General features: G+C 48.3%; 1 protein-coding gene across 2 annotated transcripts in view; it reads right to left on the bottom strand.

Moving 5' to 3' along the window:
* Positions 1–15,189, bottom strand: part of SPTBN2 (spectrin beta, non-erythrocytic 2) — a 411,931-nt gene that overhangs the window by 135,074 nt on the left and 261,668 nt on the right. For both annotated transcript variants that reach the window (XM_029611250.1, XM_029611248.1), the window contains exon 16: positions 8,464–8,666. In XM_029611250.1, coding sequence (XP_029467110.1) covers positions 8,464–8,666 — 203 coding nt within the window. The remainder of the gene's footprint in view (positions 1–8,463; positions 8,667–15,189) is intronic.

The following is a 15,189-nucleotide window of genomic DNA, read 5'->3' as shown; positions in this document are numbered from 1 at the left end:
ACCTTAGGTAGGAAGGATGGATGTGTTCTCAAGACTACCTTTTGATGGAAGAATTGTAGGTACGGTTCGTAGTGTACTAGTGCCTGAAGTTCACTCACCCGTCTCGTGGAAGTGATTGCGACCAGAAATACCACTTTCCAGGTTAGGTATTTAATATGAGCTGATTCCATAGGTTCGAATGGGGAATGCATCAATTGTTCCAAAACTATATTGATGTTCCACGGAATCGCTGGTTTCTTGGAAGGTGGTCTAATGTGTAACATTCCTTTCAAGAAGCGAGCGAGAAGAGGATGAGCTGCTATTGTGACATTATTATAAGGTCTATGGTAGGCCGCAATAGCGCTCAAATGGACGCGAATAGAAGCTGTCGCTAATCCCGCTTCATAAAGGGTATGTAGATAGTCCAACAACTGGTGTGGTGTACAGTCCACCGGCGAGATGTGATGTAACGTACACCATGTGGTATATCTTCTCCACTTATAACTGTAGTTCAATCTAGTGGAGGGTTTCCTGGATTCTAGAAGTATAAGTTGTGTCTTATGAGATACTTTTTGTTGTGTTAGTAACCACCTGTCAGTCTCCAGGCTGTCAAGTGGAGGGAAGAGTGTAGCGGATGAAGTAGGGTCCCCTGATCCTGAAAGAGAAGGTCCGAACGAGACGGGAGCCGGATCGGTTCTTCTTTGGAGAGGCAAAGGAGGTAGCTGTACCATGGCTGACGTGGCCAGGCCGGAGCAATGAGTATCATTTGTGCTCTGTCGGCTATGCATTTTTGAATAGTGCTGGTGATGAGGGGAATGGGTGGAAAGGCATAAAGAAGGCCTTGTGACCATGGAATCAGAAAGGCGTCCTGCGCTGTTCTGATGGAACTTGGATGTATTGAGCAAAACTGGGGAAGTTGTGTGTTGTGTTCTGTAGCAAACAGGTCGATTGTTGGCGTTCCCCATTTGTTGAATATTTGTATTGCTACTTCTGCGTTGAGGGTCCACTCGTGGGGATGAAAAACTCGACTTAATCTGTCCGCCCTTGTATTTACTATACCGGGTAGATACGTTGCTTGTAGATGCATGCTCTGTTGATGTGCTAGCTGGAAAATCTGCAATGTTTCCTTGCATAGTGTCCAGGACCCCGAGCCTCCCTGCTTGTTGATGTAGAACATCGCCACTTGATTGTCCGTATACACCATGATTCGGCGACCTCGCAAGAATGTCTGGAATGCATGTAAGGCTAGGCGAATAGCTCGAAGTTCTAGCAGGTTGATCTGTAGAGTTTGTTCTGGTAACGTCCACAGGCCCTGCGTTTCGTAGACCTCCAGATGAGCCCCCCATCCTTTCCGGGAAGCATCTGTTGTTAGGACTGCGTTGTGAATGAGTGGTTGGAATAGAGCTCCTTTCACTAATGTTGACGGTAGGAGCCACCAAGAGATGTCTCTTTTCATATCCTTGGTAAGGTTGATCAGTTGCGAGAGAGGTTGCGAGTGTTGTTTCCACTGTCGTTTGAGTCCCCACTGTAATCTTCTTATGTGTAATCTGGTATTGGGAACTAAGAAATTGGCGGCTGCCATGTGGCCGAGGACTACTAGCACCCGGCGTGCCGCTGTTACCTGTTTCGTCTGTAAACTCTGTAAGAGCTGTCGTAACTGAAGTTCTCTGTCGTGCGGCAGATATGCCCTGGCTTGTATAGTGTCCAGGTATGCTCCTATAAATTGGAGTTGTTGCGTCGGTTGGAGCTGAGATTTCTGAAAATTGACTACTAGTCCTAATTGCTGCAGGCATTGAAGGATCTGTTGTAGATGGGATAGTAGGAGTTCCTTGGTGTGAGCCACTACTAACCAATCGTCTAGATATGGGAATATCGTCATCCCCTGTTTTCGGAGATGTGCCACCACCACTACCATACATTTGGTGAACACTCTGGGTGCCGCTGACAGTCCAAAGGGGAGTACCCTGTATTGGTAATGTTTCTGCTTGTAACGAAAACATAGGTACCGCCAAGAAGAGGGGTGAATTGAAATGTGAGTGTAAGCATCTTTCAGGTCGATGGAACACATCCAATCGCTGGGTTGTAATAGGGGAAGGATTGATTTCAGCGACACCATCTTGAATTTCTCCTTTACTAGAAATTTGTTGAGCTCTCTGAGATCTAAGATGGGTCGCAGGCCCCCCGACTTCTTGGGAATCAGGAAATAGGGTGAATAAAAACCCCGATTGTGGTGGATCCTGGAGAGGAGCGCAATGGCGCTTGATTGGCAAAGATTGGTTATTTCCTGTTGGAGTTGTGGATGAGTCCTCGTATTTCCCGTAGACGCGAATTGGGGTAGGGTTGGTTTCGTTCGGAAGTGTAAACGATACCCCTGGCTTACAATGTCCAGAACCCATTGATCCGATGTTATGTGGTCCCACATTTGTAAACAAGATTGGATCCTCCCTGGCGGTAGTGACGGTTGTGGTAGTGGCATTAGGTTCAAAAAGACTGTGCCGGCTTGGCGGCCACAGGCTGTTGTTGGCTTTGCTGACGTTGTGCCCGTGGTTTGCCTCTACGTGGTAGTTGAGGCTGTTGATGTTGTGTTTGTTGCCTTTGATAATTAGGATAGGTTTGAGGGCGATATCCCTGGTACGACCTATATGATCTTCGTCCATAGGAGGATCTACGAGGGTACTGGTAGAAGCGCCTTGAGGTTTGGTACGTCGGATGGAACTGTAACGACTGTACTGCCAACGCTTCTTCCTTCAGCTTCCCCACCGCTTCCTGTAGTTTAGTACCGAATAGATGCTCTCCGGTGCAAGGGAGATTGGCTAGTTTTTCATGGACGTCGTCTCTTATAGAGCTTGAACGAAGCCACGCCGTCCTACGTGCTGCTATTGCAGTCGCTGAAGCTCTCGATGATGTTTCCATGCCCTCGTATACGGAACGGAGGAGGTGCCTAGAGCATTCCTCCATATCATGTAGTGTCTGGGGCATTTGTTCACGTGTTGTGGCTAGTAAGCCTTTTGTGGCTTGGATGCACTCGTACATATACTGCACCATATAAAATTGATGGTGCATAATACGTGTCGTCAGCATGGCGTTCTGATAAATTTTTCTACCCATCTCATCTAGGAGTTTGTGATCCTTATTGGGGGGGTAGGTGGCATGAAGTTTTGATTTTTTAAATCTTTGCATTGCGGATTCCACTATGACAGATTCGTGTTGCAATTGTGGAAGCGCATACGGGGTTTCCTTTTTGATGCGGAATTTTATGTCCGATTTCCGTGACACTGGTTGTATTGACTGTGGAGTCTCCCATGATTTAAGTAAAAGCCGATGTAGGAGATCATGTGGAGGAAGCGAGGTGGGTTCCCCAGGCACGTCGAATATTTTTAATAACCCTAGGGTTTCAGCCCTGGGGTCCGGTTCCTTTTGGAATTGTAATTGGAGTATATTACCCATTTTCTCCAAAAAGCGAGGGTAAGATAGGTCTTCAGGTGGCGAATAAGGCTCTTGTTGTCCTTCTGGTACGTCGGAGGGAAATCCCGTTGACGAATTGGGTGAATCAGTGATGGAGTCGTATGGTTCCGGCACGGTGGAACGTGTTGGGGAGAGTTGTGGGGTTATCCCCTCAGGCGAGGATGGTGCGTCTTCTGTTACGGTCTTCGGAGGAGGCAACTTTGGCTGTGCGTCAGTATCAGAGGGTGCTTTCCCTAACGCAAAGGATGATTCCAACGTGCTATAGAAGCCAGCCAAGGATTGCGATAATTGCCAAAAGGCATCTTTAGAAGCTTGTGGCAAATCTGGTTTTCGTTGTTTCTTAGCTGGTTCGGCCCAATGTGATCCTACGTCCGAAGGTTTGACGGGGAAGGTGCTTGGGAAGATGTCACATAAATTGGAGATTGTGTATCTCGTGATTGGGATCTCCAGGACGATCTGGAAGTGTCTGGGCTACCATTTGTCCCGTCATGGTGTCTATGATGAGACTTCTGCCCATGTACGTGGTGTTTTGTTTTTGACTGGTGTGACTTCCGCGACTCATGATGAGAGCAAGATGACCGTCTATCTCTGGAGTCTCTTGATGAGGAACTATGTTTTCGTTTGTGAGATTGTTCCCTGAGTTGTTCTTTGCCTGACAAAGAGTATAACTCTGGTCTTCTTTCCGTCTGTTCAGAGACGAAAGCTCCCTTTGGGGATGTGAATTTTGATCTTGAGGTATGTCTATTAGACGTCTCAGATGACTTTATGGTTGAGCGCCCCCTAGACTGTTCCATTGATACCTTTTGAGATGGTATTTTTGCTGGTTTTTGTTTCTCTTTGGAACTTTGGTGTCTTTGCGTTCTCTTCGGCGCCGAAGGTTTCGACTGCTCCTTTGACGACGGCTCCTGCACCAAAGACGGTCCCAGTGTCGTAGGAGGCGCCACTGATTGAAGCGCAGTATTCGGTGGCGATGGATCCCGCGCCGTTCTCGGCGCCGATGGCTGTCGCTCCGTACTCTGCGCCAATGGCTGCCACTCCGTACTCGGCGCCGATGGCTGGCGCGCCGTACTCGGCGCCGATGGCTGCCGTCCCGTACTCGGCGCCGATGGCTGCCGCGCCGACGGGTCCTGCGCCGTACTCGGCGTCGCTGGCTTTTGCTTCATATCCGGCGTCAGATGCTTCCGCGCCGTACTCGGCGCCGTTGGCTTTTTGGTCCTTTCCCGCGCCGGTGATTGTTCCTTCGGCGCCGTGTGGGAAGACCTTTGCGCCATAGAAGATGTCTGCGGCGCATGGCGCAGTGTGTCATGGCGCCGTGGTTTCCCCGGTCTATGTGACTTAGATATTTTAGTCTGCGCCTTGTCACGGCCTAAGACTTCCGGCGCCATTTTTTTTTTTTTTTTATCTTTTAATGGGTCTCGGCTCGAAGGGGATAGAAGTTCGGGAGTTACAGCGCCCTGTTTCCCTTGTACCTGTTTAGTCGGATCCGACACTGTTGATCGTGGGGTCGAATATTTTAGTTTCTTCACCGGTCCCGGTGATGAGTGGACATCTGAGGGTTCCGAGGTACTCAAAAGCTCTTGGAGCCGATAGGCCCTTTGTCTCTTTGCCCTCGGAGACATTTTCGCACAAAATTGACAATTCGGAACATCATGACTGCCTCCGAGGCAGCGGTAACATCGGTCATGATTGTCCGTGACCGACATCACCTTTCCACAGCAGCAGCGTTTGAAGCCCGATTTCGACATGAGGAGAGAATAGCTCCGCGTGCGATCCCGCGCGCGGAAAGAACAGACTGAGGAGAATCTGTACTTCCTGCGCGGGAACCCACGCGCAGCCGCAGAGGGACAAAAAAGCTAACCTCTGCTTTGTCAAGCTCCGCCTCCCGGACCTGATTGACAGATCCCAGGACAGCATGGCTAATTCATTCCTGCTATCGACGGGAAAATGTTTCTCCAATAATAAATTTTATTTACCCCCCCCCCCCCAAAAAAATGCCCCACCCACCTCAATACAGGTTCATGCACTGTTTCACAGCCTGCATACGTTTCCCTCAAGGAAAAGAGGGTGGCATTAGATTGGGTGAGGAAAAGTATGCACAGTGATTTTATTTTAAAATCATCACACATATGGTACTTTTCTGGCATATATTTTGCACCTGCTGCATTGCAGGCGCAAATCCACGGGTACATTTATACCTGCAGTGCGCAAACTGCTGAATTTAAGAGAAACTATAGGGAGTTTCTCTTTTAAAATGAACTTGCGGGTCCATGGTTTCAAAAAGGTGAGTTTTCAAATGAGTTGCATGTGTAAATATAGCATACTATTTTGTATCAATTCCCAAAAGCCATTTACAGGAGTGAGGGACCTTTGGTTTCTCCTTACTAAAGGAGGAGTAAGAGAGGTTTGGGTTTTTCTCCCAGATGCTGTGTCCTAGCTGTTTATCATCCTGACACACCTGCTTTCCTTGTGGAGTTTTAGTTTCTGTTTCAAGGAGGCAGGTTGCTCTCTGTCTCCTGCTTTATTTTCCCTAATTTTTGAGAAATGAGTAAGGAAGTTTTCCCATTTAGAGCCATCCTCCACTGACTCCTCGATCCAGCCTTTAAGCTTGTTTTTAGACTCTTTTAAGTCAATTTTTGAGAATTTCCTGTGAGAGCCTTGATACTCTTTCTCGGTGGATTGGGGCGTGCGCTGTGTAAGGTTAGATTATGTGTTAACAAAGATTCTGGCAGACTTTTGTCTCTCCTCCAGAGGATAAAGGCTGTCTGGTGACCCGATGCTGAGGAAACTCTCTTTTTGAACTATCTCCTCTTCTGGAGACACAGAAGTTTTATTCTACCCTTCCTGCTTCCTGTTTGTTTTTTCTCCTTTTTGTTTCAACTAATATTTTTGTCCACTTGGAGCTGATAACCCATGGTACCTGGGAGTCAGTATAACAAACCTTGGAAAGAGGGAAGTCTTTCATTCAGAAGATACAGAACGTGTTATAAATTCCATCTAGAGCAAGGGATCCCAGTAAAGTGCACTGCCAGGAGAAACAAGGAAGATATAATATAAAGGTTTCTATTGAGGGAAGTCTTCCATGAGGGAGTGAGAAGCGCCCACCAGGCACTGCCTAAGTAGTTAACAGAATCAGGAAAAGAAAGTAAAGTACCTTTCTGGAGCTGTCTGAAGAGTTAAAGAATGTCTAAAGGATTTCTTAGAATATATTAAATCTGGAACTAAGTTCTGATTAAATCATGTGGATTGTATACATTCTAACCATTTTCTGTGGGAAGATTTAGCATTACATTAGGGGCTAAAAGAGGACTGAACTAAATTCAATCTACATAGTGCAAGAATATTGAGTAAGTGGGGGAAGAAGCAATCTACCTTATAAATGGGCTCTGACTGACGGCCCGCAAATGCGCAGTAGAGAGCAGCTCTACCGCGCATGTGCGGGCCAGCACGTCGGTCTGAGCCAGCGTAAAAAAAAAAAAAAAAAAAATGGCGGCGGCGGTAGCGGCAGCGGGCGGCGGCGGTGGCGGTAGCGGTAGCGGGCGGCGGTGGCGGTAGCGGGCGGCGGCGTAGCAGGCGGCGGTGGCGGCAGCGGGCGGCGGTAGCGGTAGCGGCCAGTAGCGAGGGAGGGACTGAGTGGGAGGGACGGAGAGAGAGAATGGGTGGGAGGGAGTGAGTGAGGGGGGGACTGAGGGAGAGGGAGTGAGTGGGACTGAGGGAAAGAGGGAGGGAGTGAGTGGGACTGAGTGAGAGGGAGAGGGGGGACTGAGTGAGAGGGAGAGGGGGGACTGAGGGAGTGGGACTGAGTGAGAGGGAGGGAGTGGGACTGAGTGGGAGGGACTGAGTGGGACTGAGTGAGAGGGAGAGGGGGGACTGAGTGAGAGGGAGGGAGGGAGTGGGACTGAGAGGGAGGGAGGGAGTGGGACTGAGTGAGAGTGAGAGGGGGTACTGAGTGAGAGGGGGGTCTGAGTGAGAGGGAGGGAGGGGTGGGAGGGAGAGGTGGGACTGAGTGAGAGGGAGTGAGTGGGACTGAGCGAGAGAGAGGGAGGGAGAGAGAGGGAGTGAGTGAGACTGAGTGGGAGGGAGGGACTGAGTGAGAGGAGAGGGAGGAGTGGGTGAGGGAGGGGAGAGAGAATGAGGGGGAGGTGAGAGACAGAGGGATGTAGCCCGTTTTAATGGGCTTAACGGCTTGTTTCAGTATAAATAAGGAGTGCTTCCAAAGTGGTAAGAGACTGTGGCCTAGATTCATCAAACTGCTATAATGTAGTAGAAAAGGTGCCTGCGATAAAAAAGGCTCAAAAATCAAACTGTATGTATATGATGTGTATAGTCCATACAAAAATTCAAAACAACATCATATTTAACCAAAGGGGCATGGTTAGGATAATTTCCCTGCTCCCGCATCAAATAGGTAATTTCAGCAATGCTCAATACATTTATCGCACCTGCGCTATTTTTTACTTTGCACACTGATTAATCCACCGCAGGTGCCTTACTGACCGAAAAGGGGGAGGGAAAGAGAACGAGAGAACCTCTATAGGGACCAATATGTAAGTTCAGTATTTATACCACTGTAAGAGGGGGCGCTTATAACTCGGGGTAGGGTAGGCTTGGGGGGGGGGGGGGGGGGGCAGTTTTACATACATAGTCAGAGGTACATCAGCAAAGTTGACATCAGTGAAGGTTTTCTGTCATTTGGAGTGATGAAAGGTAAAAGAGGAGTTGATTTGTACAATGTACTCTCTACCTAGCTTGATGCACTCTTTACCTAGCTGCAATCAAACTAGGTAGAGAGTACATTGTATGGACATTTTATTGGTATATAATAGCAATTTTCAAAAGCCAATTTACATGGGTAAAGTGTATTTACTTATGTAAAACCTATTTTTGAGCATGAAAATGCTTTTGAAAATCCAACAGATCTGCAAGGCGCAACTGAAAATTGCCCCCACTATGCGCAGCATGTGTGAACCTAAGCCATTCAGCATGGAACTAGAACCCCAACCCTGCTTCCTCTGACCCTACCTCTCACTGATGGAGTCCACTTTCTCCTGGATTTTGTCTCCATGGATGCAGTCCTCCAGGATCAGCTTCTGGCCCAAATCCAGAAGCCCCTTTGTCTTCTCCTCACTGGCATCCATTGTGGTCACAAAATCCTCATGCTTTTTAATGCTGGCCTCAGCAGCCTGCAGTGTGCTGGGCATTTCAGTGTGGGATAGAATGTATCCCTGTGCAGAACAGAGACAAAGGAAATGGATTAACACCAGTGGCGTAGCCAGAATTGATTTTTTGGGTGGGCACAAGGTTAACATGGGTGGGCTGTAGGCATGCAGGTCTACTAGTTGTTTTTTTACTGATAAATAATGCCAAATTATGCAGCATAGCATTCACATCTACGCCTAAGTATGAGGTTTACTTAATGATACAAACATAATTCACGGTGATTTGTGGTACTTTAGCCTTCTTATTATTACGATTTTATACACGGCTCCTACCTGTCCATAAATTTTGAGAGAGCGGTTGTGTTGCTTATATTTAAATTGCTAACATCTCAAAATATAGATATATATTTTTACCTTTGTTGTCTGATCTTTGTATTTTTCTAATCAGTTGGTCCTGGTCTCTTTTTCCCATTTTTTTCCCTTATAGCTCATTTCCTAATTCCTTTTCAGTGTCTTTCTTCTATTACTGTCTTCTTCCCTTCCACACACACACACACACATACACGCTTTCTCTCACAGACTCCCTCTTACACACTCAAGCTGTCACTCTCATATGCTCTCCCCCCCACCACAAGCTCACATTCAAGTTCTCACTTTCTCACCCCTCCCCAGGCTTATATTCTTATGCACACACAGACGCACATCCAGGCACCCATTCTCACCCACACACATAAACCCAGACTCCCATTCTCACCCACAAACCCATGCTCCCAGTCTCACCCACACATATTCAAGCTCCCATTCTCATCCATACATATACACATTTAAGGTACTATTCTCACCCACACATACACATATTCAAGCTTCCATTCTCACCCACCCACACAAACCCAGGCTCTCATTCTCACCCATATATACACACATTCAAGCTCCCATTCTCACCCACCCACAAACCCAGGCTCCCATTCTCAACCACACATACACACATTCGAGCTCCCATTCACCCACATATTCAAGCTTCCATTCTCACCCACATACACACCCAGGCTCCAGTTTTCACCCACACACACTCCCATTCTCATCCACACATACGCATTCAAGCACGTGCACAGCTTCCGCTTTCTCCCCCAGAGCAGGAAGATCAGCTGCCTCTCCTGCTGCCACCCGTTCTCCTGCTATCTTCGGACCAAACGGCCCGCCGAACTTCCTGTTTGGGGGAGCGGAAGCGCCGCGCACAGCTTCCGCTTTCTCCCCCAGAGCAGGAAGATCAGCTGCCTCTGCTGCTGCCACTGGCCTCCTGCTATCTTCGGGCGTCGGGCCGTACTGCCCGCCGATCTTCCTGCTTGGGGGGGGGGGGGAGGAAGCGGACGTTGTGCGCTGCGCTTCCGCTCCCCCAAACAGGAAATTTGGCGGGCCGTTTGTTCCGAAGATAGCAGGAGAACGGGTGGCAGCAGGAGAGGCAGCTGATCTTCCTGCATTGGGGGGAGGAAGCGGAAGCTGCGCGCGGCGCTCCCCCCGAACAGGAAGACCGGTTGGCCATACGGCCGCAGCAGCGCTTCCCCATGTGTGCTGTGATGGCGTGTGAGGCGTGGGTTCTCTTGTTCGCTGTCGCGGGGATGGGATCCCGCGACAGCCTTGCAGTTCCGGTGCCAGTTGGGTGGGCCTGGGTCTAAGTTGGGTGGGCACCTGCCCACCCAGGCCCACCCGTGGCTACGCCACTGATTAACACATTGAGCAAGCAACGTCTATGGAAAAGCATGTACATTCAGAAAGCCCTATGAGGCCTGGGGCTTGTTCTGCCACCCAATGCTGAGCAACCAAAAGCAGTTTTTATGGGCTGTAATGAACAGCCAAACAATTTATTTTCAAGGCAAATAAATCAAGAATTTCTCTTATCTAGATAATCAGAAGAAGGGCAATTGTCAAAAGCCATTTACTCAGGTTAAATAGGCTGCTTGAAAACTGCCCACCCTATATGTGGGTAAAAGTGTGTGTGGTACATGTGTAACTTTTACCTGCTTTTTGCTGGAGGCATTCCCAGGCAGGATTAGGCCTGGGAGACAACAGCATGCACAGTTTTGCATTTTTAAAACTGCACAGATTGTTTTGGTTGGGAAAAGTCTAGCAGAAAAAGCAGGTGCAAATTTCTATGGGTACTTTTTCCTGGGCAGTCATCAAAAGGAAAGTAAATGCATACTTTTCCTTTGAGAATTAGTGCAAAGTCCGTGGGTAAAAGTACCTATGGAATTTACATCAAAATGCATAGTTTTGAAAATTGCCCTTATCAAGGCAATTTTCAAACAATTTACACCAGTTAAAAGGGTTTCCTCTTCATCCAGTCAGACCAGGCCAGATAAGTGGGTTATGCATGCCAACCAGCAGATGGAGACAGAGATTGACAGGCTAGTTGATGTCATTCTTATATACTTTGTACTGACATCAGCCCTCCAGTATTCTCTGTCTCCATCAGATGGGGACAGAGAATACTGACAAGCATCCCATACTGTGGGCTCAGTGTGACTGGCTCCTGAGGTGAGTTATTCCTCCCTCAGTTGAACATGAACCCCTATTTCAGCTTAAGGACGGAGGAAAAGACGAAAGAAGCAAGGTATTGGCAGTTCCAGAGGTGCTCACATGAGTTCCCTCTGTTTGTAGAGCTGGTGAGGGTCAAGGGGATTCCAGGGAGATTGGAAAATTTGTGATTCTTTCCTCCTTCTCTAATTGCCCCTTCCCCCCCACCCCCCTTCCAAACCCCACTTCGCCTATCCCCTAGGAACTTTTTGGACTCTATGTCTTTAAAATTTTGGGCTGTTTGTTTTGGTAAAGTAAAAAAAAAAAAAAAAAAGACCAGCTAGAATGAGGCTCCAGGCCTGCTCAGCAGAAGGGACCGCAGGTGTGAGATAAATTAATTCACTGTGGGGGAATAACTTGGTTTTATCCTGCCAGCGTAAAAGGGGGATATTTTCAGCCTTCCTCACTTCTGCGGCCATACTTTGTGAGCGCCATGAAGCAGTCAAGATGGCACTAGGGGCAGAGCGCAGGAGAGAGACCGCACTGAGCTCCACATGTTTCAGGTGGAAGCTACAGGCTGAGATGACTAAGGCGACTGTCTGCAAGTATTCTCTGACCCTAAGGGACCTGGTTCATGATGATTTTGTGGTGACGGGAGGGTCTGTTTTTTCTGGGGGGGGGGGGGGGGAGCAATGCTGCAGACAGGAGGATTCCCTGTCTGCCCCATTTCGCAGCTGCGAGGCACAAAGATGGAAGTCAGGTCTCTCCCAGCCCTGAGAACACTTCTGACTATGCAGCAGGGCTTAGGATGGGAACTCCGATTGATATAGGGTCCTTTTCTATATTGTACTGAACATCTCAGCGTTTCCTTGGGCACTTAACTCCTAGGAAATTTTAAAAAACAGGAAGGTTTTTTGCAGGGAACAATGTGCTTCTCCAGGGCCTGTCTCTGCCCCGCTTGTGCCCCCTATGCCTAATCTTCCTGTGGACCCTGTCCCAGCTCTTCTAGCACCCTCAGGCTCTGCCACTAGGAGTAAAATAGAGGGAGACAGGTAATGAGCCTCCTCCCTGCATGGCTCTTGGGACAGGTTAAGGATTTCCTTGAGGAAACAGTGATGCAGATTTAGACAAGGTTGGGGGGGGGAGTGTTCCCCTGGATGGCGAGAACCTTGCTTCCATGCTGCATCCCTTTCATAGGGATGAATTTACATCCTTACTTTCACAGCCCTTGCACACCTTGCAGATTGCAGGGGTAAGAAGAGGGAACTCATGTTCCAAGAAGGATCCTATTACAGTTAGCCTGAGAAAGTTTTGACATTTCTTCCCTCTGCACAAAGCGGTTCAGAATATTATTGAATTAGATTGAGCAGATCCAAAAATTCATTTCAAATGGGGTAGCTCTCTGGCCAAGTTGTATCTTTTAAATCCTCAGGTGTCGCGCTGGAGGTGGATTCTTGGGCTGAGGTGGGGTTGACGCAACCCGTAGGCAAGGACCCACGGGTCCCCACTGTCAGCAGGTGGAGTGGGCTGAAGTTAGAGACCACTGGAGCTTCACCTATACCAGCCCACATTCCCCTCGGGTTGAGCCTTTGGGTGCCGGGGCCGGCAGGAGTTAGGCAGGCCTCGAGATAGGCAATTGAAGGTAGATGGTTCAGCCCAGAGACAGCAGCCAGCAGGTGGCGTAAGTCTATCCAAGACGGGTGACGGAACTGGAACCCAAGCACCAAAGAACAAGGAGAGACTGAGGGTGCTTGAGCAAAGGAAGGCCGAAGGGTTGTAAGTCCACATCCAGAAGATAGAGGCAGAGGAGTCACTGTCAAACTCGGGTGGAAGCTGGTAGCCAGAGGAGACTGTAGCAAGCAACGTGGAACTCTGGACAAGAGAGAGTCTATAGCAAGGTTATTCTAGCAATAGTCACGGTGCGGAGAAGGCAGGCGTAGTCAGACGTAGCAGTGGTCAGGTTTGGAGAAAGCAGGCATGGTCAGACATAGCAGAGGTCAGGCTTGGAGAAGGCATACGAGGTCAGACGTACCGGAAGTCAGGCTTGGAGATAGTCACAAGGCAGAGTCAGGCAAAGCAAAGTCAGTGAAGTCAATCCGAAGCAAGGAGCAGGGTAGGAACGACGAGACAGGAACCAGGAACAATGAGTAATCAGGAACACAAGGCTGAGATGAATCTCTAGAGGCAACGAGCACTCGATGAACAGAGAACCGAGGAGACCTGTTGCAAAGGCAACACTTAGGACCGCTGCCTGAGCTTAAGTACGCTGAGAGTGGTGACGTCAGCATCTGGGTCTGAGGCCAGGTTCCCGCCACAGGCCCTTCAAAAGGATCAAAGATGCGCGCGCGCGCCTAGGAGGGGGTGCAGTGTGATCGGCGGGGTCTCTCCACGGAACAAGTGGAGAGGCCTGTCCAGAGGAGGAATCCTGGCTAGAGGTCCCGGGCAGCACAGCAGGACCAGGGACACTGGCAGAGGCCCGAGGTCAAAGCTGGCGGCCGACTGCCGCCAGCGACGGAGAAGTGAGCGCTGAGGTCCGTCTGGGAAGGTGAGAGGGCTGTGCTGCAGGCCTCCCACGGGCGGCAAGCATAACATCAGGTGAAAGAGAGATTCCGTTTTCCAGAGCTGATGCCTTAGTGAGCTCAGTGACCAGGAGGGCCACCATTCTGGTGGAAGGTAGAGCAGCTCTTACAGGTGTGCAGGAGGGGAAAATAGAATCTGGCCTTAAGCAGGCCTTTGAAGCTATGAGTATGGTGCTTCAGATTGCAGCCTATTGCTGTATTGTGGCAAAGTCTGGGCTCCGTCTGTCACAGGATATCCAGGGAGAGCTAGGAAATGACTCTCCACCATTGGAGCCAAGAGCAGCTTACTTGCTGGACACTGGATATGATTTGGTCCGTGCTTTAGCAAGGGGTGAGGCATCTACTGAAATGGCGAGGTGACTGTTATGAATGTCTAACTGGTCTAATGATTCTATCTCTGACACTCATTTGACAAAACTTTCCTTTGGGTGGAAGTGGAGAAGATGGCAAAGGCGCAGAGCGACTCTACGGTCTTCAGATTCCCAGTAGACAGGGCTGAGGTTCTGTCGCAGGAGTATGCTTCTGACAATAGGTACATTCTACTTCAGAACAACAAAATAAGGCCTTTTCTAGGTTTCAGTCCTCTCATCCAAAGAAAAGAAGTAAGGATGGAGCAGTAGTCTTCAATTCCTCTGGAACAATATGTTGAGTACCTAGGGGCTTTCTTGCCAGTATCAGAGGTAGGTGGCTATCTCTGTTGCATTAGAGGTGGACCAAACTACTATAGATCTATAGGTCCTGGAGGTAATATGAAATGGTTATGCATTAGATTTCTCTCATCCCATTTCTTTTTTTTTTTTTTAACTCTTTATTTGTTAACTTTTTTTCTTGGCATACAAAGTACAGCAACATGCACTCATAAACCTACATAGACATTAGTTCGGAATCATAAAAATTATCAAAGTATAGATGCCGATAAGAAAGAAGAGCAACCATACAAAACCACATTTTAGTAATACAGATGTACAAACAACATAGTACATAGCTTAACAAGAAAAGAAAATATTAAGACTGTGACAAACATTCAATTGACGACTGTCCCACAATATCGATGATAAATTCCCCATATATTATTATATTTCTTTTGTTTGTTTTTAAAGGCATAGCGAAAGCGTTCAATATCCAGTATGTCTTGAACCTGGGCTCTCCAATGATCTAGGCATGGATTACATTTCCAATAAATCGCAAGAGTCAAAAAAGCCGCAAGTAGTAACTGCCCAAGGTCCTGAATTTACAGGGAATCAGGAATCTGTCTTACCTGCTGAACAAGCCAGTGCACATGTGTATATGAGTGCCCAGCTCACCACAGTGTCTCCAGGACTCATTAGATGAATCTGGAAACAGTGTAGCATACATCATCGGAGTGTGATAGGTTCTGTGTAGTAGCAGTCTAATCATCAACTCACTTCGCTTCATGCACAGAGAGTTACGATGTGCCGCAATCCAAATGTGTTTCCATACTTTAGCATCTAAGTTTGTGCCAAGGTCCGCATTCCACT

This window comes from Rhinatrema bivittatum, chromosome 8 (assembly GCF_901001135.1).
Source record: "Rhinatrema bivittatum chromosome 8, aRhiBiv1.1, whole genome shotgun sequence".
Lineage (NCBI taxonomy): Eukaryota > Metazoa > Chordata > Amphibia > Gymnophiona > Rhinatrematidae > Rhinatrema > Rhinatrema bivittatum.
The sequence above is the reverse complement of the archived record's forward strand: the minus strand, read 5'-3'. Positions and strand labels throughout refer to the sequence as shown.